Raw genomic sequence first — 23531 nt, 5'->3', positions numbered from 1 at the left:
AGAGCTGGGGGATGGTTGGCATTGCATCTAGAGAGCCATGAACCTGTTATTGTCACCAGCCTCTCCATCGTTTTCCTTGAAACAGACCCTTTAGGATGAAGTACAAAGAAACAGTCGGGCCTGGGGTGAGGCCAGTCAGGCAGCATGGTGGCCGGCGATTGTGGTGGCCTCACCAGACCCTTCGGCTGCCCTCGAAGCCTCTTGAGGTTGATGGGAAAGTCCTAATTCTCCATCCCCAGCTGTTTGCTTTGCTTGGCACATCCTTCTCATTCTAGAAGCAATGGCTGGGGGAGGCTTAGGGCCAGCAGCGCGCGCTGAGGCTGAGAAGGACAGAAAGTGGATGAAGTTTCAAGTTTGCAGAAAAGACACAGTTTGTAGACGGAGAAGACTTTAACGAGCAAAGAGCAATGGGCAGGGAGCCAGATGCACGTGACTGTGCTTGGCTGGGGTCGGACTTTGCTCCTCCACATTCCACAGAATCGGCCCTGCCTCATCATCCGCTCCGAATCCAAAGGGATTCGAGGAAGAGAAGCTGTCGGAGCTACTGGGCAGGGTGGTGGGAGCGCCCTTTAGTGGTGGTCCTGGGCTCAATACACGCTAGCACAACTCCGGCCTGAGTTTGAATTCTGACCCTTCCATCTATGAGCTGGGTGCCCTTGGACAAGTTACCAAACCCCTCTGTGCCTCATCTGTACAACGGAGATAATAATAATCACACCTAATCGGTAAATGGAGCTAATAATCACACCTACCCGTCGAGTCGTCGCGAGGTTAGGTGTGCCTTGATCCACATAAACCACTGTCACGGCGACTGGTACGTAGTCATCACTCAGTAAACGTTACTAGTTACTCTAGCAGGTGCTCAATAAACACTTGTCAGTTGCTAACCATTAAGTGGCCAAGGCTAGATCTGAACCCAGAGCTCCTGCATTCAAATCCAGGCCTCTGAAAATCAAAATAAAAAAAAAAAAATTAAGGGTGTTAAGGGTGCATATATATATTTTTTTTAATTTTTTTTTCCAACGTTTATTTATTTTTGGGACAGAGAGAGACAGAGCATGAACGGGCGAGGGGCAGAGAGAGAGGGAGACACAGAATCGGAAACAGGCTCCAGGCTCTGAGCCATTAGCCCAGAGCCCGACGCGGGGCTCGAACTCACGGACCGCGAGATCGTGACCTGGCTGAAGTCGGACGCTTAAACGACTGCGCCACCCAGGCGCCCCAAGGGTGCATATATTTAACAAGACTTTCTGAGGTGGAAGCTAGGGACTGAAGGGGTATGTGTTGAGGAACAGCATGTCGAGAGGCCTGTGCTGGAGCCATTCTCAACTGAGGATGGCCCAGGGGCATGGGGCCCAACCCTGGAGTTCTGTGGACTTGGGCAGAGCTGGGCTTGGAGGCTTCCCCCGCCCCCTACCATTCCGGAAGGAGGAAGAGGCCAGTGCTGAGGGGAGGGCTAGGGATGGTGTCTTGCTGAGTGGGCTAAGCTCAGAGAGCTGGACCGTGTCCTTCGGTGCCAGGGGTGGTTGACATGCACTGAGTGAGCTGGGAGGGGCCACACAGTGTCTGCTTATGTATCCACTGATCTGTGCTGAGCAGACCTGTTCACATCAGGACACAAAAGTGCTTGCTGGAAGCTTGGGGCCTTGCTTACTGACAAGATTCTGAAGATTCTGGCTTGGTGTTTTCAGCCAGAAACTTCACACACACGTGTGCACGCACACACACACACACACACAGGCACTCACACGTCCACTCTATATATGCGTGTGGGATGTACAATTTTACAGTATCTGGAGCGGTTCATAGAATGTTCTTGAAAATATTTATTGGTGCAAGGGAGTAAACAGCCAGAGCTGAAAAGACAGAAAGGACTGTGGTAAGATTGAACACCCAACACCCACAACCACCTTCACCATCCCAAGCAGGTGACACATTCTGACATTCTGGCTTTTCCCATTTGTCTTCAAGTTGGGGGGAGCCCAAGAGAATGTGGCCAGCAGTGTGGATGCTCATCCACTCGAGTGGTGTTGTGATGCACCCCGCCAGTGAGGCAGGAGCTCTGCCTGGGCAATGCACAAGCTCACGAGTCCTCATCCCGGAAGAGTGTCAGGTTGTGCTTCCGGATGTGTTCCAGCAGCACCTGTCCTCGCCGCTCCAGGGTCTGGAGAACCTGCGTCAGTCCCAGTCTCCCGCCTTGGCTTTGCCAGAACACTGGGTCCATCTGCAGTGACTTGAGCAGCATATTCTGTAGACACCCTGATGCAAGAACCTTCACGACAGACTCAGGAAACCTGAAGGTCAGGTCCCCCGAGCCCCATAACAGAAAGGAAAAGCAAAAGTGATCTCAGAAAATTTCCATGACAGGTGAAGCCAGATGGCCAGAAATCGCACAGCTGGCAAACCCTGGCAAAGTCATCCTGCAAAGTCCCAGGGCCCACCTGCTGTCTCGTTATCAGGGAACCCTCCCGTCTACCTGCTGTGACAGCAGACAGGGGATAGAGCTTTAGGATGGATCCCACCCCACAGAGAAGCTGGGGGAGTCACCTCTGCTACTCCAGGAGAAATGCCTCCTGCTGTGCTTGGCAAATGCCAGAAAGAGTTCTAAGAAGGCTGAGCTACCTGTCATGAGTGGGCAGGAAAGGTAGGCTGCCCAGGCTAGCTCCTCCTCTGGGGCAAGGGAAGGGCTGGCCTCACCAGGCCCTAGCAGGCTGCCAGTGTTCCGCCGGGCCAGGAGGCCCTCTGGCTATTAGGGGTGGGGGTACTCCACCCAGAAGTTGAAGGGCCTGCTGGCTGGCTGTGTCCCCTCAGCTTTCCCAGGGCTCCCCACCCCCTCCTGAGGCTCAGATCCAATAGCCTTTGTCTAAAAGACTGCAGACTTCACAGGAGCCATGATTTAAGGCCCCACAGTCTACAGCAGGGCCATCAAGCCTCACTCTCCGAACCCCCGTCCCACCCCGCTGACCCTCACCCATCTATGCCCTCCAGCAGCCGAAAGTTCAGCTTGTCCTCTGGGTGTTGAAGGTTGCCGGCGTTATCGATGTAGACCAGATGGGATGGATCACTGCTCCGGACCTCAGGGAAGAAGATGGGCAGAGACAGAGGTGGGTAAGGTTGCGGCCTAGCTGGTGCCCTTGGGCTCTGTCGGGGTTGAGGGGCTCAGAAGGGGGGGACCCTGAGCTGATGGTCCCACAGTCCACCCTGCTACCTCATGGCCCCCACACGCTGAGCAGTAATCTTGCCATCTCAGTGAACCCTCCCAGCAACCTTAGAAGGGGAGCTAGCGTTAGCTCCATCAGGGGCACAAAGAAGTTAAGTAATTTGCACACAGTCACACAGCTGAGAAGCAGCTAGTTAGTTCCAACCCGGACCAGTGGTGCCAAGCCCCAGAGCCCCCTGTGAAACCACAAGGCAGAGGGGTTGATTCCTGTTCTGGTGGCTGAAGGGGTGAGGCGTGTGGGTGAGAACCGGCAGGTGCAGAGATGGCCTACCCAGTGGGGTTGTGGCTTCAGGGCACATCGCATACGTGCACGCTTACACGTGCTCACGCGTCCTGAGCACCTGCACATTCCCCTGAGCATCACCAAGAACACACAACGCCTTCCGTTCCCAGGCAGCATACTCTAGCCCCACAGCAGAAGAGTTGAGCGACTCCTAAACGCTTTCAAAACTAAAACCGGCCAAAGGGAATTCTTTAACACTTCAAAAACATGGCGTGGCATATCTTCCACTCCCTACTCCCACCCCTGTGCACACACCCCATTCCTATATATTCTCCAGGATTCCATGGTGTTTTCCCATAATCCTCTCCATTAACCTCGGCTTAACATATGAACTCTTGCCTCCAGGATCCTAGCTTTTCCTCTTCTCTGTCTCTTCTCCCTCCTCACCCCTCTCCACACATCAGGGATCATCTATTTCTTAAAGCCCAATGACTCTTCCCTCCGAAAACTGCTGTCCTAAGGGATCTGTGAAATGGCTACCCCCAGGGGTAACTGATGGATATAAAAGCCTTACCTCATCCAGGGATAACTGCCTTTTACCAGGGAACAGGAGAGAGAGCTCTGAGGGCAGGAGATGGAGAATTCCTACCACCCAGCAGCTTCACGAGGCAGCCCTGGCCTCCTGGCTGGTGTGGCCTGCCTGAAGGTAGCCCAGGGCACCGTGCTGACAGCTACTCTCTCCAAAAGCAACTGGCCAAAGTAAGGCCTCGCGGATATTCAGCTCACTGGGTGGGGAGAAGGCGGAGGAGCCCTTCCAGAGGGCGGCCCCTCGCTCCTCGGACAGAAGAGACTGCTCTGCCATGGCAGTCCTGTCTCTGATGGCCTCTGCACATCGCTTCCCACCCTGGGCTCTACTTTTAACAGGAGGCAGCGCAGTGTTCCTCTGGCGAGCACCGGCCTGTGAGCTGTTGGGCCCTAGGAGGGAGCCCTGTCACTGCCGCTGACCAGCCATGCGGCCGTGGAAACGCCCTTCCCCGGGCCAGGCCACAGTTTCCACAGCTGCTGGCACAATGTGGGTGGCTGGCTAGACACACAGTCCTCACACCTGCTTCTGGGAGCCCCAGGGGTTCCCTGTGGACTCTCAAGGGGACAGTGGAGTTGATGAAAACCCAGCCCCCGCACCATCCCCACCTCAACCACATTTGCAAAGCCCCACTTGGGTCAGTTTTCCATACTGTGGCCTCTTGGAAACATAATTCAAACAAAGGCTTCTGCTAAAAAGAATAGGATTGGGAACCCCCCGTGTCACATGATCTCTGAAACTCATGAACTGAAGGAGGAGACATGAAAACCCGAGTCTGGGTGACAAGGGGACGTACCAGGATGTGGACCAGTCGCAGCTCGCCCGGGTTCTGGCATTTCTCCCGGAGCCCCTCTTCCACGCAGGGGTCTGACGGCTCGGGCTCAAAGCCGCAGCAGTAGCGGTCCAGGCGGTCATGGACCTATGAGGACATCCAGCCCCTGAGGGGGTGTGGCTCGATGCCTGCCTCCACCGAGCCCGGCACTCGGGCCGCCTGACCCCTGGGGCCTCACACTGGGGACAGCGGCTGTCGGTGCTAGTTGGCTCGTGGCTGGCCTCCAGCTAGGGAGGGAGCTTCTGGTCTGCTCCTCCAGCCAGCTCGTCCTGCTGGCCGTGGGCCTGTCTGCTCACACCTCAGCCCCGCCTGGATTTCCACTGATCCCCACTGCCGAATCTGTGTCACTGCCCCAAACTCTGGCCTAAGGCCCCTGGGCCTCCCAGTGCTGACCATCTGTCAACCAGGGGAAATTCACACACAACTCCACTTTTTCCTTACGCGGCAAATGCGACAGCAGGGATTCCTCCTTTCTTTGGAGGTAAAAGCTGCAGCCCTTGTTAGGCCTGAGTCAAAGTCAGAGAAGGAGGAAGGCATTCCCCTTACAGGCTCCTTGTACACTGGAGGCCTCAAGGGGGAATCCTCAGGCATGGTGTGGGGACAGTTCTGAGGAGTTCTGCCTCCCAGCCCCTCCAGACACACATGGAGACACACATGACATTTTAGAGTGTCATAGAATTTGCACAACAATACACCCCATGCACCTGCTTCCAGTAGCTTTCTTCAGAAGGAAGGAGTTACAGCCTGCAAGTCAGGAATTAAACAGAAACACAGATACAGCCCAGCCCTGACCTACGTGAGGATGTTATCTACTGTGTGCATCCAATGCGAGGGGGTCCAGAAGGGAGAAGGCATCAAAATAGAAGTGGCAGAGTCCTCACAGGATGGGAGGGCGGGTCTTGCTGTAGGGAGAAAGACAGGAAAGGGATAGGTGGAAGCAGGAGGTGGTGTGGAAAAGGTTGGGATGTGCCAGGAAGTGGATTCCAAACAGGGTGAGTTTGGGGGCAGCAGGGGGCGTCACACGGTGGGCGAGCTGGAGGAGATGCACCCCTTTTCCTGCTGGGAAGGAAATTTGGTTGGATACAATACCTTGATGAGTGCTAACAACAGAAGGTGAGGTCTCCATAGGACTTGCTGTGCTTGGGACAAGAGGAAAAATCCATTTGTTGCTGCGGAAGGGGGAGGAGAGAGAGGAGAGGAAGAGAGAAGTGAAGCAGGGAGCAGCAGGAGGCTGAGGGTGTGAGACGTGCCCTTGTGCGAGGTATGTGAAACACGATCAGCTGCCTGGGATTTGTCTAAATCCTAGGAAGGTTACCAGATCCTCCCGGGTTGTGGGACCTGGGGTTTGAGTCCTTGTAAATCCCCAGGTGGTGTCAGGGTCGCAGGAGAGGGAGGGCCCAGGGACCCCTGGGCTCTCCCAATCAGGATGGTGACTCACACGGGTGCTAACTCTCAGGATGCAAAGGTAATCCGGTTCCTGAAAGAGCCTTGTGTGCGGCATGGAGACTCAGGCCCCCTTCTGCAGAATGCCTACACTAATTTAGAAAGCCTGGCAACACCACTGGAGAGGAAAGGTGCCAGCCTGGGAATCTAGAAATCAGCTCCAGGTAACATACTGTGCTTGGGGCAACTGTCCAGACCAAGGCAACAGAAGGGATAGACTCAGCGTGGAGGTGAGTGAAAGTCAGGGCGAGGGAAGCAGAAAGCCAGATGGCACCACGCTGGTGAGGGGCCCCACAGAAAGAGAGGGCCTGCTCCCTCCCTCAATCCCCGGGAGCCTTCTGTGATTCCTCTCTAGCACACGGTTCAGCTCTGGCAGGATCAGGGCACCTCCCTCCCTGCAGTGGTGATGATGCAGAACAGCCACAGACTTACAGCAAAGGCAGCAGTGGTTTTAGTCTGATAAAGCAACGATGGTGTCTCTCCCTCAGAGATGATGATGATGTGGTATAATAAGAGATGTATTTGGTCTCTGTGCCCTGATCCTAGCACAGAGCTCCTAAAACCTTTGCAGTTTCCTGAGTGATTTATAATGAGCCCCTTTGAGCACACCTGAGTTTATGCTAATGAGATGACTCAGGGGAGTCCCAGATAGCTTCAGAATGGGGGTTGGTCACCAGAAGACAAGTGAACAGAGGATAGGACCTTTAGCCCCATCTCTAACCTCCAGGAAGGATAGGAGAGCTGGAGATCGGGTGATAAACACTTGAACAACGAGATTTGGAGCACTTCCTGGTCGGTGAGCACATTCGTATCAGGAGGGTGGCACACCCCAGCTCCATCGGGACATAAGCTCCTGTGCTTGGAACCCTTCTGGGCCTCACCCCACATACCTCTTCATTTGGCTGTTCATTTGTATCCTTTAAAATAAACCAGTAAATGTAAGTAAAGTGTTTTTCCAAGCTCTGTGAGCCATTCTAGCAAATGATCAAACCTGAGGAGGGAGTCATGAGAACCCTTGATTTATAGCCAGTTGGTCAGAAGTGTGGGTAGCCCAGGACTTCTGACTGGTGTCTGAAGTGGAACAGTCTTGTAGGACTGAACCCTTTAACTTGTGGGATATGACACTCCAGGCAGATAGTGTCAGAATGGAATTGTAGGACACCCAGTGGGCGGTGGAGAACTGGTGTCCAAACGAAACGTCACTGGGGAGCCTGGATGGCTCAGTCGGTTGGGCATCTGACTCTTGGTTTTGGCTCAGGTCATGATCTCACAGTCCGTGGGAGTCCGTGTTGCACCTTGTACTGATGGCGCGGAGCCTGCTTGGGATTCTCTCTCTCTCTGTCCCTCCCCAGCTCTCTGTCTCTAAACAAACAAACATAAAAAAAATAATAAAGTAACCTATTAAAAAAAAGCCAAAACACTCAGACGACCACTGCCACTGTCACTGCCACCCACCTCTAGCTCATTCACTCCTCACTGCAGCTTTGCAAGGGAGACACCGTTATCCCACTTTAGCCAGGGGGACGCTGACCCCAGACACAGGAAGGCCATAAATGTAAAAAGTAATATAGCTTGGACTTGAACCAGGTTCTGCCTGGCTTGAAGCCCAGCCCTCTGTGTTATCCTGCCCTGCCTCCCTGAAGATCAGGAAGAGTGAGCCAGTTATAGAGGTCAGATGAGGTCTCCATCATTACTTTTCATGGGATTAATTAATTTGGTCTTACCCTTGCTAGAGAACAGCTTTCAAAACTATGAAGGAGGAAGAGGAAGAACGAGGAGACACAGAGCCCACCATCCTCCATGACGACAACAACTGAGGCAGCAGCAGGCATGGTGGTGTTTGGATGGCCCGTGTCTCTCTTCTGTGGTTCGCTGCTCAGCCAACCAGAGCCAGCACGGCCATCCTGCGTCCCTCTGCCCATGGCAGCCGCCCCTCCCCATAAATGGGGGTAAGCGGGACAATGTCACCTCCAGGATGTAGTACTCGTCGAAGCCACCTCCCAGGCCACCCAGCCCAGCCCAGTGCCGGCCAGTAAAAGGTCCTGTGTGCGGACCTTTGATTATTTCCATATCCCTTTGTAGGAAAACTCACATATATTCTGAAGAAATACAAAATTGATCTCTTTCGACACAAACAAGAAAATAACTATGGCTCAGTAAGCCTCACAAAACCAGATGTCCAGAAACGGGAGTGTTAAACAGTCCCAACCTCTGTCCCAAAACGTTGTCTGTTTTGCAATAGTTCAAGATGGAGAAGTTGCATGTCAGACCTAGACCATCGCCCCCAACAGGTTGAGGTCAATTCTGTGAGGCCAGGTTAGGTAGGATTTCCAGGGCCAGCGGGCCAAAGACACCCACAGGCACTACTGAAAAAGACAAGTTTAGCCTAGAGACCAACGCACAAAGCCCTGGTCCAGCTTGGCCAGGGTGGAAACAACCCTCACCCTGTTCGTGAAGTGAGCGCATTAACAAGACCCCTGACATGGACCATCACTGCTTTGGCTGCCTGGGCTTTGGATAACAGCAGCCACAAGTAACAGAAACACCTGATTCAAAACGCCTTCAACCATAAGGAAAGTTAGGATCATCTCTGTGGCAACAAGTCCCAAGATAGGGCAGGCTGGAGACTTAGCAGCTCCTTATTGACATAGTAAGGACTCGGGTTTCTTTCTGCTCTCCACTCACCACCCCCAATATTAACAGCCCAGCATAGTCTTTGGAAGCCTACAGGTGGCCACTGTGGGTATGTGTTTCCTTGTACATGTCCAGAGAGAACGAGAGGGTGGGGGAGAGGATGAATGAGAGCAACAGAGACAGAGAGACAGAGGGGAAATGAACCTCTCCTCCAGCAACCTTCCCTTCAGCCTGACTGGACCAAATCAGGTAACACGCTCACTCCTGGACCAGTAGTGGTCAGTGGAAGATGCTGACGCACTGATCCCCAAGCCCAGGACTGGGTGGGAGGTGAATCACGACAGGGCTCTGTGTGGAAATCTTTAGCTGCAGTGTCCTCACTCCAGCTGCGAGTGAAAGTGTTGATCGGGACAGGGCTGAGGAAGGAGCCCTACAGCTAGCCACCAGAGACCTCTCAGCCTTCCAACTGGTTTTAAACCCACTTGAAGCTTGTATCATGCCCTCTCCTCCACTATGCCCTAGCTATTTGACCTGAGGTAGTTATTTAACCTCGAAACCCCTGAGTTTTCTCATCAACAAAATGGGGCGGGGATACTCCCATGGGACTGCCCTGAGGCTCACGTAGGGTAACGATACATGTAAAGCATGGGGTGGTTGTTGTGGAAGAACCTTCTGTTGTGTCTGCCCTGGGAGCGGCAGGCCCAAAGACCCCCAGGAATCTCAGGGGTTCCCCTACCCACACACACACCAGGAAGCCCCAGCCTCACCCAGTGGCACAGGCCAGAGACCCAGAGTTTGAAATAAAGTGCTAACAATAGGGTAGCCACTCTCGTCTTATGGGCAGGCCTAGTTTCCAGAGTATGGACATGTCTGTGAGACAGACACCCACCTGCTTGCTTCTCTTTGGCTGGGAGAGTAAATGCCAGGGCAGTGCTGGCAAGACCGAAACATAGTAGGTGCTCTGGATTTCATAATATGCCTGAGGCACAGCCAACCAAACCCCCTTCCTCCTGGCAAACCCTCTCCGACCCCATCTCCAGGCCATTCTGTGCAGATTTTGATGTGTGACAGTGTATGTTTCCAGAGGAAGCCACGAAGGAATATTGGCCCATACAATATCCCTGGCTTCTCAAACTCTATACTCATTAGAATGTTTAATAGCAAGGGCCTGGCCAGGCCCAGTCGCCAGTTTGATTATTTTGCCACACCGTCTGGTTCTTTTTTTCCACTGAAGAGAAATTCAGTTTAAACAGCAGCAGGCTAGCAGCCACACAAGGCCAAGATTAAGTTCCATTTCCCACATTCCCTCAGGATTTGATTCTTTTTCCCTCTTTTGAAATAATGAGGAGTTCCCAAGAAACGAGGACGAACCTTTGCAGTTGGGTTTTTCTGACCAGCCTAGCAGTGTCACACAATCATGACGTGGATCGAAGCTTTTGTTCACTTTTACTTGAGCAGTTGTAAAGCCCTTACTTTGTGGCAGGCGCCACTCAGAGCTTGACATGTCACAACTCATTTAGTCCCTTCCACTAGCCAAGAGGTAGACACCATTATCATCCTCATTTCAAAGATGTGGAAACTGAGTCACAGAGGCTGGGTAACATGCCTAAGACCCCCTAGCAAGGACGTGGTGGTGCTTAGGCTCAAACCCGAGCACTCTGGCTCTGACCAGTGAGTGGGACTGTGTGGCACCAGAGATCCCAAGTCCCTTGATGGCAAAGATGAAGACATGATTCAGTCTGATCCCCAGCACCCAGCACTTGCTTAGCACAACCAGAGATTTAGTTGAGGTTTTTTTGAGTGAAAGAATGAGTGAATGAAGTGCCTGGCTGACTGACAGCATGGGACTGTGATGACTTAAAGCCTGCCTATCACACCCTGCCTCCCCGCCCAAGATGCCAACACCAGAAGTTTTCAGGGGGAGGCCTGGCTCTGTGGCCCCTGAACAGGACATCCGGGTGGGACAAGACATGCAGTCTGCCAAGGAGGGACACCAGGTCCAGCTGTGGGAGAGGGCAGGTCTGGGGGGGAGCCAGCATAGGGTATGAAGGGTGGCCAGAGTCCTGTAATGACCTATCAAGCTCCTGAGCCAAGACAGTTTCCTCAGCCAGTGCCTGATCTGGGTCTAATGGATTCCAGAAGAGCCACCTGCTGTCCTGATGGCCCACGCCCCCTGTTCATGGACCTTCTCCCAAGCTGGGAGTAGTCACAGGCCTGGGTCCTTCCGGGTGGAAAGGGTGGCTCCTGTCTGGGCAGGCTCGCTGCCTGGGGCTCCGACTGCCACAGGATGGCAGCATCTCTCTCCGCGGAGGCCAGTGGTCTGGTCCCACCCTGCCCGGCTGGCTGGTTAGAGAATTCTTGAGGTTTCTTGGGGGAGGTCGGAGTGGGAGAGGAGTGGGTTAATGGGCACTGCTCCCACTTTTCTCTAAGGACTCACCTTGCAGTGCTCTCCACATGTCCTGACAAAGAGCAATCTTCCTGGAGGCTCTGGGGAGGAACATCTGGACGCCACATCTGCCCCAAGCCTGAGGCCAGAAGTTCCGGCACCAGCTTAAGATGCAGGTTAATAGACTGGCTGATGGGCTTTGAGGAGATGCACTGAGGAGAACTAGATCTTATCTAAAAAGACATCAGTGCAAAAAACCACAGCCATCAAAAGATAAATCCACTTACAGCAAATAACGTTTCCAACTGAGAAAGCTAGGAGGAGTCACTGTCAGAACACCTTACACAGAAGCCCTCACATAATAACGTCAGAAGGGAAATAGTGATCTCTTCCACGGATACTTCAGAGGCATTTCATAAAATTTTGCATCCTTTCCTGACAACAAAAATTCATGTTTTAAAATGTTTATTTACTTTTGAGAGAGAGAGAGACAGAGCATGATCAGGGGAGGGGCAGAAAGAGAGGGAGACACAGAATTCGAAGCAGTCTCCAGGCTCCGAGCTGTCAGCACAGAGCCTGACGCAGGACTGGAACCCACGAACTGTGAGATCACGACCTGAGCCGAAGTCGGACACTCAACTGACTAAGCCACCCAGGCGCCCCTAGAAATTCTTTTTTTTTTTTTAATTTTTTTTAACGTTAATTATCTTTGAGAGACAGAGAGAGACAGAGCATGAGCGGGGAAGGGGCAGAGAAAGGGAGACAGAAACTGAAGCAGGCTCCAGGCTCCCAGCTGTCAGCACAGAGCCCGACGTGGGGCTCAAACCCATGAACTGAGAGATCATGACCTGAGCCGATGTCGGACGCTCAACCAACTGAGCCACCAGGCACCCCTAGAAATTCTTAATAAAGCAAGAATAATGAATAGTTCCTCATCATATCTTTAGTGGAAAACTAGGATTATGTTTAATGGTGAAACCCTAGAAAGGGTCCCAGATCTGTAGCAACAACTCATGTCCATCATTCCATGAATATTCACCATTGCCCTGGAAGCACCAGCAAATGTAATGAGGTAAGAGGCAATGAGAAGACAAAGTGCATTCATTACAGATGAAACGCGGGTATACTTGGAAAAGCCAGAGGATAAACTGAGCAACCATTAGAAGCAATACAAAGTTAGCGTGTGGCCACTAACCAAACTGATACACAGAAATAACAGCCTTCACGCAGACCTGGGGCTCCCAGCCAGAACGTATGATGGAAAGATCCTATTTTCAAATGGCCACAAGAAGATGAAATGCTCAGGAATAACCCCACATGAAAGTAAAGGAAACACGCAGATGCTTCTGAGGAACATGAATAAATGGAGAGACATATCTGCTGGGGAACGTCATTGAACGTCTGCCTGTTGACTCAAGAGCTGGACATGGGCACGCACAGGCTCCTCGTCCCCTCCCCTGTCTTTGGAATGTGGGTTCCACTTGCCTCTCCTGCTCCCAGAGGCTGCTCCAGGGACATTGCCTTGAGATGGTGACGTGGTGATGAGAACACCTGCACAGTATACATGACGGAACCCAGGTAAGGCCTCTTTATGAACTTTTAAGATTCGGCAGGTGGACACCGGGATCCACTGTCTTGTTGTTGCCCAAGACAAGCCTTGTCTGTAAGGTCTCTTTGTTTATTAAACCTGCCACCTACCAACCTGGAGTGGCCTGCCTCTTTCTTTGGTCTCTCAGTGCCTTCTACATAGAGGGGCTAGTTTCAGATTACTCTCGGGAAGGTCCAAAGTGGGTTGCGAACCAACAGTATCCAATTCTTGGCTAGAATGATGCTATATTTTAATATAGATGTAATTTCCCTCTACATTAGTCCACACAAATATAATTTGATCCCAATAAAATCCCAAAAGGACTTGAGAAGGAGGAGTAACAAGCGGACTCTAAATTTCATATGACAGTAGATACCCTGCAAGGATATCAGGAGGATTCTAAGAAAGAGAAATGAGGAAGAGCAATCCCTACTGGTTATTCCCACAAAATGTAGAGCCCAGCAATTAGAACTGTGGTTTTGGCATATAAATGGACAGAACCTTTAGTAGAACAGAACAGAGTCCAGAAATAGACCTACATACATATGGAAATTGGCTATATGGTAAAGGCAACATTTCAGATTGGGGGGGGGGGAAAGGTTGATTATTCGACAAATGTGCTGAGACATTTGGGTTGCTATCTGAAAAAAAAATCGTTGTTTTGCATCTTATCTCTTACTCCAAAATAACTTCCAGATGGATCAAAGAGAGATGAAAACACATGGAAGACTGAAGTTAAAAATAACCCTGAAGTGAGGATGGCCTTTTAAAGCATATACTGACCTAGAAATCACAAAAGAAAAGCTCGATAATTTTAACATACATTTTTTAAAATTTCTGCACAGCAGACTCTAAATAAAGCTTATGACAACTGAACCTGAGAGAAATGTTACAATATAACAAAAACAAAAGGCTAATTGCCTTCCTCAAGAAAAAGCTCTTGAAATCATTAAGAAAAAGACCAACAATCCAAAAGAAAATGGGGCAAAGAATATGAACAATTAAAGAAAAAACAAGTTAAAAAAATCTGGACAGAGACAGGACTAGGGTGGGGTTGAAGAAATGGAGGGAGGCGCTCGCTGTCCAGGTCACGCAGCACCGGCCCTACACCCAAAATGTATGTGCCTTGGGCTCATAAATTCATTTTTCATTGCTGCATTACAAATTACCAGGGGCTTAGTGGCTTCGAAAAACCCATTATTATGTCACAGTTTCTGTGGGTCAGGAGTCCATCACATTTTTGCCAGGTTCTCTGCTCAGGTTCTCACCAGGCTGAACTCCAGGTGTCGGCCAGGGGCCATGTCACATTGTAGCTCAAGGCCATCTCCTAAGCTCCTTCAGGTTGTTGGCAGAAACCATTCTTTCTAGTCGTAGCACTAGGTCCCAGGGATCTCAGGGTCCTTCTAGAGGCCTCCCCTTCCACCAGACAGTTCATAGCATGGCTGTGTACTTTCGGAAATTCTCTAGATGCTTCATCTCCTTTGAAAGACTCCCCTGATTAGGTCAGACCCACCCAGGATAATATTCCTTTTGATCAACTCAAAGATAAATGATTGGCAACCTGGTCGTTGGAGTGCTATTCCATCATATTCACAGGTCTCACCCATACTCAAGGGCAGGGGTTAATGCCAGTGGAGTGGGGAGCCTTGGGGACCAACGTAGAATTCTGCCCCTCATACCTCACCCTGATGGAGGTCCTGCTTTTAAATATATGTAAGGATCCTCAATGTCACCCTTTACACACCTTCATCCAGGCAGGTGTTTCAGTCCTCCATAGTTGGCTGTGCCATCTGTGAAATGGGGAGGAACATAGCTCCCATCTGTTGGGCCTGTTGTAGGATTTAAATGAACTCATGGGTGTGGTTTGCAGTAGACATTGCCACACAGGTGTAGGCATTTCATAAATGGTAGGTACTATGATATGTCACATCTCTGATTGGAAGCCTGAACGGTCGGCAGTGATCACAGTTCTGGGATCCTCTCTAACTGACAGAATACCTCATGTCCCAGGAGACTAAGCCAGAGGGGTACACATGAATTGAAGACATAGATTTGGACTCAAAATAAAGAATGCACACAGGATCACAAATAAATGAAAACAGGCTCCTTGGGAAGGAAATGGACCAATAAATATTGAAGAGACTCAATAAATATTTTTTGGATGAAACAGGTTGTGACTGTGGGCAAGCTCCTTAGCTCTTCTAAACCTCAGTTTCCCCGTCTGTAGAATGAAGCTAAGAATATTTTCTGCCTCTAAGGGCTGTTATGCATGAACACATGCCAAGTGCTGGAACAGTGGTCGAGGACATCAGGCAACATTACACATTGTCATCTGTTCTGGGAGTGCAAGTTCATTAACAGCCAGAAGGCAAGATCATGGCAAATGTTGTTTTCTACCTCTGTGGTTCTATTCTGGACCCTATAAGAAATGTAGAAAGCTTTGGGCTTCCTTTCCATCTAGAGGAAGAAGTGGTACTTGAGGAAGAAAAACACAGCAGCACCCAGACTGGAAATCATACAGAGATCTTGGGAGTTCACTCATCACTAATTCATTCATTCATTCGTTCATAGTGCTTATCTAGGATCAAACCAAGACCTTGGCTCTGTGCTAGATGCTGATGTGGTGGTGAACAAAACACAGACATGTGGTAAATACATGAACAAATAAATAAAATATTTACAAACTGTGCTGGGAATCAGAAAGGGAATCGACAGGATGCCATGAAAGAGAAAGAGAATAATAATAATAAGGGGTGGTCTGGAGAGTTGAAACCTGGGGAGCAAGAGTCAGAAGCAAGTCCAAGCAAGAAGCCCTGCACCAGAAGGAGCTGGGTGTGTTTAGAAACTGACCAAGGCTCAGTGCCAAGAGATGCGGCTGGGGACAGATGCTAGGGTCCTTGAAGAACATGGGCCCGGGGCGCCTGGGTGGCGCAGTCGGTTAGGCGTCCGACTTCAGCCAGGTCACGATCTCGTGGTCCGTGAGTTCGAGCCCCGCGTCGGGCTCTGGGCTGATGGCTCAGAGCCTGGAGCCTGTTTCCGATTCTGTGTCTCCCTCTCTCTCTGCCCCTCCCCCGTTCATGCTCTGTCTCTCTCTGTCCCCAAAATAAATAAACGTTGAAAAAAAAAATTAAAAAAAAAAAAAAAGAAGAAGAACATGGGCCATGGGCCCTTGAAGAACCCGATACCGAGGGCATTGAGAGGCCTTACCTTATTTTAATGGGGAAGTGTGACACAATCTGATTTATGATTGTAAAAGAAGCATGCTTTCTGTGTCTGAACGGTTCTTTATGAACTTCAGAGTTCACCTTCCAAATTCCAGCTGCTGTATAGCTTTGTCTGGGGGCTTTTTCCAGATTCTAGGGAATCCGTATCTCCAGAAGCAGCCTTCAACCAAAGATTGATGGGATATTTGGCTACAAGTGCCTTGAGTCCCTCACCTCTTGGTGGGCTAATTCTGAACATGTATTTCATACCATTTCTCAGAAATTTTCTGTGGAACTAAGCCCTCCCTAGTCACTCACAGTGGTGACCTACTTTATATCATGCCCTTTATTGATTGTCTGTCTTCCCATGTCACTTCCCATCTCCCTATGGGTGTTTCTTGAGATCGTCTCCCAGATAAACTACCGCACTGGAATCCTAGACTCAGGGTCTGCCTGGGGGAAGTCTCCTGTAAGGAGACTGGATTGGAGGGGACATAAGTGAAGGGAGGGAGACAAATCAGGGAGCTTTTGTGTTAGTCCATGTAAGAAAAGATGATGGCCTGGGCCAGGATGGGTGGCAGGCGAGGCTTTCTCGGATATCAACTCTTGGGACGTGAAGACCCTTCATAAGCAGAAGTTGCAGAAAGACTTTTATGAGCCAACATTACCAACTCTCAGTCTGTCTGAGTTTTCCACAACTCGCCCACCATCTAGCCAATCACACGCCCTCTCAGAGGAAGCACAGTGTGAGACAGAGGCCCTTTAAAAAATTAAAAAAAGAAATGTGCCCAACAACCCAGCACTTCCTACCCTGACTCTGGCCACTGAGTAGAAGGCTCTTTTAGGTCCCAGGCACAACTCCTCTCAGGCTGAATTTGACTTACAGTGAATGTGATGGTCATTAGCTTTTCCTGACCATGCTTGGCTGTTCCATCATCACTGTCCCAGGAGGAGAAGGACTTTCTACCTTTTACCAGACTGAATGCAACTCTGGCTGCAGGTGGCCCCTGCCATTAGGCAGAGTTTTGTGAGCCCCACCCACCAAACACACATACACACTTTCCCACCCACTTTGTCCACCTGAGTAGAAGCAGCTTCTCACTGATCTATTCAGAAGTGGTGGGCTCTCTCTTAGTCCTACTTCTTCCTATGACAAGCCTGGGGTGCAGTGGAGGGTACCTACTCACTATTAGTACTGTATCTTTCCTAGAGAGACCAGCTTATAAACTGAGAGGATCCTCCTGGTCATACTGGCCTCCAAAACATGTTCTTGATTTATTCATTAGGAGTAGCAGATGCTGTTAGTATCCCATCCCTACCCCCTGGCACTCACTATTCCTGTACATATCGATGGCTTTCTACAGAAAGTGCCGTGGCTCTCTGCCTTAGCCTCTTTCTGGCTGAAGGATCCTGTTTGTCTGGCCAGCACATGAGCCAGGCTGCTAGTGCCCCTAGGAGGTCAATGCCCTTAGGAGCAGTCTCAACCTCTGACAGTTGGGAGCTAGGGGGTAAATAGCCCAGCTTTGGCCCTTGAGTAAGACAACTCTGGTGCACGTTCTACACACTCACTCAAAGTTCTCCACAGGATTGAGCCCCACTTGCCCACAGCAGTGTTTGGGCATCATATGGAGTATATGTGGGTGTATGGTTCATGTGAATGGTATGCATGTGTGGGTGGCTATAGAATATGTGGGGACATAAGGTTCATTTAGAAGTGTACAATGTATGCGTTTGGGGTATGTGTAACTGATTTCATTTTTGCCCAACAAATATTTGCTCCTCTTTCCCTTCCAGTCTGGGCAGATTGTACTTCCCTTCCCTGACATTGACTTGCTTTGACCAACGGAATACTAGAGGAAGTGACGTTAGTGGAGGCCTTAAATGTGCTTTTGCAGTTTTGTTGAACTCTAGGGTTTCTTCCATTTCCCAGGAGAAGGGTTTGCCCCGGGGAACTTGTGCCCCTCTAGCCGGCACTCCAGAATGAGACACCAAGGGCAGACGTGAACCCACCCCCCACAGCTTACAGCTAAGCTCAGTTGAGCCCAACTGACCCACAGACCCTGGAGAAAGAATTAAAGAGCTGGTGTTTTAAGCCAATGATTTTAGAGAAGTTTGTTAGCATTATTTCAGCAATCACTAACTAATGCAAGGTTTTAGATGGGATTTGCAACGCACAGGGTATGATTTGTGGGGAGTATAAAGAATGTGTATGTGCGCAGTGCTTGTGTATTTTGTGTCTGGGTAGATGGTATGTTGTGATACACAGACACAAAAAAGCAAGGGTTTATATTAGATAAAACAAAACAAACAAGCAAACATACCACAGAGTGGACTGTACATGGAGTTTGTGCTCAGTCCCCAGTCAGGAGGCACCTCAGGTTCCCGTGCTGGGAAACCCACATCCTGAAACCTCGCCTCCCTCTGACTTGCCAGTGGCTTCTAGGAAGGCAGCATCAGCCAGACAGGGGTGTTTGACTTGACTGGTGTTCAGCAAACCAAGGAAGAGGTGGCACAAGGCCAGCCAGGTAGCGTCAGACCACACACCCAACCAGCGTGTGCCTTGGCTGCCAAGACTTCCGTCCCTACAACAGGACCTGGCAGCTGAGGAAGGGTCCCACACCGCAACTCTAGGAGATGGACAGAGGAGCTCTGTGTGGAGCAGAAGACTGCTGCGTGCACTTCGGCTGGGGCTCTGCGAGGAGGCGCCTCCAGTCTCACCGCTCCAAGGCATCCCTGCAAGGGTCCCCTCTTCCTGCCTCATTCATGGCCAGCTGAATAGTGACTCTGTGATTAAGAAGGTGAGCTCTGGAGGCAGACCATTAGGCAACCATTAGGCTTTGTGTCAACTTCAGCAGCCATGACCTCGGGCAAGTAATTTAACCTCTCGGACCTTAATTTCTCAACTTTAAATAGGAATAAATGTATATCACTTGTAAGGCTGCTATGAGGATTGGATGAGTTAATTCCTATAAAGTGTTGGGGACAGTGCCTGCTTATAATTATGCATGTGCCACCCTCCGGGCACTGTATTACATGAACCATCTTGCATGCAGAAACCACACAAGGTCAGTGTTATTGTCTGACATGGGCCAGGCTCTCCCAGAGACAGACCTCAAGACAAGGATTCAAGCGGTAGCCATTTTTTTGTGTGTGAGCTAATCCAGAAACATAAGCAGGGAGCAGAGAAGTAAGACAGAGAGGGTGAACAATGACCACTGCAGGGAACTCTGAGACACTTATAACACACACTGAAGAGCCATCCCAGCCAGGGAGCCAGGGCTTTCTTTATACACTGGCTCCCATCAGTCCCCGGAGGCTGCTCCTAGAAGTAGCATGACCAGTCTTCCCTGTTTGCCCCAGGCTATAAGTCCTACGTCTGAGAAATACCTCCTTCCCAACCTGGATGGTTGACCACACTATCTGGACAGCGTTAGTTCCCCAGCACCCAGCCTGTCACATGTCACCCAGAGCAAGCCCACAGATGCAGGTGTTGGCAATTAGAAGCTACCACACATTATAATGATCAGGTCCAAGGGAGTGAGGTCAGGACATCCAGTCCCATTTTAGATGTAAGAAAAGTGAATGTCTAAGAGGCAAAGTAATCTCCTCAGTGTCCTACAGCAGGAAGGGGTCTGGGAGTGAGGGGTTCAAGCCCAGGTCTATCTGTCAGCCCATACTGATCACTGAGCTCCACACTCCTCTTTCCACAAAGCTTAGAGACAGACTGGAAGAGCCTGAAGTACCTCAGGAGACCAGTTAGCTCGCTGACTGGAAACAAATATCCACTGACTGACAGGTAGCATTCATGGTTCTGGGGAAGGGGCAGGAGGTGGATGTCAGAAAATAAGGAGGTAGGGCCTATGGCCAAAAGGAGAGCATGGCATGACTACTCAGCTCAGGCTGATTACTGCCATATGGGAAGGGAGGCCCAATGTTACTAAACCATCCAGTGTTTCAAAGGAAGCTGGATTTTTATGGGGAAATCTCCAAAGTATTACATGTTGTCTAAGAATTTTCTGAAAACATATTGTGGACCAACCCTGTGTGGACCAAATACAGCATGACATCCCCTGGCTGCCTGAATCCTGTCCTGTGGCTCATCCACTCACCCCAGTAGGTGAATCTAGGGCTCATGTTGGTGTCTTTCTTCAATAGGCATCGCTACAGAAACGGGGGCTGGCTCAGTCTGCATCTAGTACACATATTCACCCATTTTGAGCTTTTTGTCTTTCCTTTTTGTCTTTATATCCTTCTGGACACATTTCCACACGTATGTCTCAGCTGACATCCAGTGCACAGGCCCCAGAATAGCCATGCTGTTTACAGTTAGTAAATAGCCAATGCCTGCAGTCCCCCAGTTAACTCCTGTGTCCTGACTGGCCAATCCTTCCCTAGGATCCCCAGAAACTCCAGGGTTAACTTCTGGCAGAGGAAGGACCTCAGTTGACCTTGTGGCTGGAGTCCTTTCTCATTTTTCAGTGCCCAAGTATCATCCCTTTATCCTCCTATGTCTCTCCCTCTCCCCATTACTTCCTTTCTTTTTTAAACTAGGCAACCACCTTCAATTCTAGTTGATTCAAGGATATAACATTATCAACAGTGATGTGCAGATAAATGTTTAACAACCAGCTCTTGGAAGTAGTGGGGAGTCCATATTTGTAGCATTTGCTGACTCCCATGGTGTAAATACTCCCACCCTGGCCAATTTCAAGCTACCAACATGACCGAATGTGGAGTTGACAGGAGATGTGCAGTAGCTCACCATCATACAATATTTACTATATAAATGCAAATAACCTAAAAAGCATAGATTGTAGTAAAATACAGTGAAATCATTAGGAATTAATGGGTTCTGAGCATTTATTACCTTTTTTTCAACAATAACTTATCATATTGTTAGTTGATGGAATTTAATGTTTAATAATGCCTGTGTTTCTCAACCAGGTCACAAAATTCCTGAAAATTTTAGCAATCAGCTCTCGTAAGCCCACATGAGCTGGTTCCAGCATACCACTGGATGAATAAATGCAAAAGCAGAAAACTAACGAAAACAGGTGCATGGTGGTCAAAACACAAAGATTGGAGGGGGAGTCACCAACCATCCTCAAGCGGGCAACTCCAGTGTCTCAATTCATCCCCAATCCCCTGCTTCTGCTGCCCTCCAGCCTCACCATGCCCAGCCCCACCTACCTGCAGCAGGAAGTCGAAGAGTGCCAGGCGTGCCCACTCGGCGTGGTGGAGGCCCAGGCAGGGGGCCTGGCTTGGCCAGCTGCAGCCACGTGCCAACAAGGCCTGGTACTGGAGCCAGCCCAAGGACAGAGAGTTCTGGTCATCGTCTGGGTCACCCAGGTGCTGCACATCGGGCGCCCACCAGATGACGGGCCTTGTGCTGCCATCTGTGTATCGGTAGGGCAGCAGGGAGCTCTGGAAGTTCCGGGCCACAGCAGGTAGGCTCCGGTGCAGCCCCAGCACACGGTCCACGTGGAAGGCCAGGACCTCCAGCAGGTCCCCAGGCCTCTTGATCAGGCCGCAGAGCCCCTGGGAGCAGAGATGGCTGAGCCCAGAAGACATGTCCTGAGAGGCACCCGCATTGGAGAAGCCAACCTGCAGCACCTGCCCATGGCCAGGCACCCTGGCTTTGCCCACCACCTCCCCCTGGGCCAACAGCCGGAGCATTTGCACATCATGCTCTGTGAGCCACGGGGGAGCCTGCCTACTGGTCCTCAAGCCGGTCAACAGACCAGGGGTCTCAGCCTCACACCAGACAGATCCTTGCAGCTTCCCAACAGAGCCAGGCCACCGACGAGCCCCTGCAGATGGTGTGGGATGCCCTGTTTGTCGCCCACCAGTCAATCCTGGAAGATTCCTGCCTTCTGCTGGGTGGGACCGGAGGGTCGGTCCAGCGGTAGCTTTCCAAGCCTGTAAAGCCGTCATGCCATGTCCTGTGAGGGGGCCAACCAGGGTGCCAGTTTCATTCTGTGCCTCTCTGATGAGACCATCATGCCAGGGGGGACCCAAGTCTTTGGCTCCTGGACTCCTAACTTCATCCTCCCCCAGGAGCACAAGACGCCGGGTACTGAGTCTCAAATCTCCTAGAGATGCCAAAGTAATGTCCCTCCTGACCCTCCCTAGATGCCTGCTGTCCCCTCCCAGGGACTTCCTGCTTCTGTCCACTGGCCCTCTGTGGCCTTGCTCCCCAGCACACATGGGGCTAGGCAAGGCCCAGCCTCTCCAGAGCCCTAGGTCTCTTGCCCGCTGCCTCCAGCTGGAGCTCAGAGCCTGCTGGCTGTGGGGGCCAAGGGCACCCGTTACCTCCTGGGGCTCCATGGGACCAGGGTCTGGGCCAGTAGCAGGATGCTGTGGGGGGAAGCGAGTGACAGCCACCGCAGACAGAGTCATCAGGAGGCAGAATGCCATCACCAGCCGCCTTTTGCCACGCAGCTTTCTCCAGAGCCAAGACGCCTGGGGGACAGGATAGAAAAAGAGAGTCTGAGACCTGGGAAAACATCCGGCCCAACCCACAAAACAACAGGGACAGTGAATGAACATCTTGGGGGCACAAAGAGGGCAAAGATGGCGGAGTACACCTAGCTGTCTTCGAGGCAGGAATGGGCAACCACAGCCAAGTGCAGTCCTGCTTCAAAGCTGAGCTCTTGCCTTGCCTTCCCGGGCGGCCTTTGCTGATGCCTGCAGGCCGCCTTGGGCTCCTCCCCCTTGAATAAAGGGCCGCTATGACACTAAGAACCAAGCACCGTAAGCATCTTTTTTTCACACCTGTCCCTCACCACTGAGTGCTTGGACCCTCTCTCTTCATCTCCATGTGAATCCTAGGGCCCACTCCGTAAACCTCTAATCGTCTCCCACAAGCAAGCTTTTCCCTTTTCCCTTTTTAGGGCACAGACTGCCCCGCTACAGGCGCCATTGCCCAGCCTCTCCTGCAGCCAGGTGTAACCATGTGACTAAGTCCTTGCCTAGGCACTTCTGCCTGCACCACCTGCTCAAAAGGAAGTTGGATGCCCTGGCTTTCTTGGCACACTGACGTGGTAGCACCTGCTCCACATGTGCGGGCAGGGACACACTCTGGGCAGTGATTTTTTTTTCAGTTTATCTACTTATTTTCATGGTGGGGGCAGGGGAAGAAGAGAGAGAGAGGGAGAGAGAATCCGAAGCAGGCTCTGCACTGTCAGCATGAAGCCTGATGCGGGGCTCAAACTCATGAGATGTGAGATCATGACCTGAACTGAAATCTAGAGTTGGATGCTTAACCGACTGAGTCACCCAGGCACCCCTGGGACAGTGATTTTTTTAAACACATTGTTCCTGGACCAGTAGCATCAGTATCCCTGGGAACTTGTCAGAAAGGGAAGTTCTCAGGCCCCACCCCTCTTCTCCAGACTCCAGGGTACCTATACTGCTGTG

General features: G+C 50.9%; 1 protein-coding gene and 1 long non-coding RNA gene across 6 annotated transcripts in view; one reads left to right on the top strand and one right to left on the bottom strand.

Moving 5' to 3' along the window:
* Positions 1-23531, bottom strand: part of GASK1A (golgi associated kinase 1A) — a 67742-nt gene that overhangs the window by 8498 nt on the left and 35713 nt on the right. For 3 of the 4 annotated variants that reach the window (XR_005791967.1, XR_005791966.1, XR_005791968.1), the window contains exons 2-6: positions 21303-22574; positions 4823-4945; positions 2972-3075; positions 2144-2294; positions 753-945 (exon numbers count right to left, since the gene is read on the bottom strand). Coding sequence is in view for 1 of the 4 variants with exons in the window: in XM_040479973.1 (XP_040335907.1) it covers positions 2084-2294; positions 2972-3075; positions 4823-4945; positions 21303-22574 (1710 nt within the window). In the remaining 3 variants the exon portion in view is untranslated. Of the gene's footprint in view, positions 1-752; positions 946-1806; positions 2295-2971; positions 3076-4822; positions 4946-21302; positions 22575-23531 lie in introns of those variants that run through there. The other variant, XM_040479973.1, reaches the window with a different exon arrangement.
* LOC121033541 (uncharacterized) overlaps positions 20633-23531 on the top strand; it is a 9997-nt gene continuing 7098 nt past the window's right edge. For both annotated transcript variants that reach the window (XR_005791974.1, XR_005791973.1), the window contains exon 1: positions 20633-21166. This is a non-coding gene — a long non-coding RNA (uncharacterized LOC121033541). The remainder of the gene's footprint in view (positions 21167-23531) is intronic.

The sequence above is a fragment of the Herpailurus yagouaroundi genome, unplaced genomic scaffold (genome assembly GCF_014898765.1).
Source record: "Herpailurus yagouaroundi ecotype Mexico unplaced genomic scaffold, PumYag 159, whole genome shotgun sequence".
Lineage (NCBI taxonomy): Eukaryota > Metazoa > Chordata > Mammalia > Carnivora > Felidae > Herpailurus > Herpailurus yagouaroundi.
The sequence above is the reverse complement of the archived record's forward strand: the minus strand, read 5'-3'. Positions and strand labels throughout refer to the sequence as shown.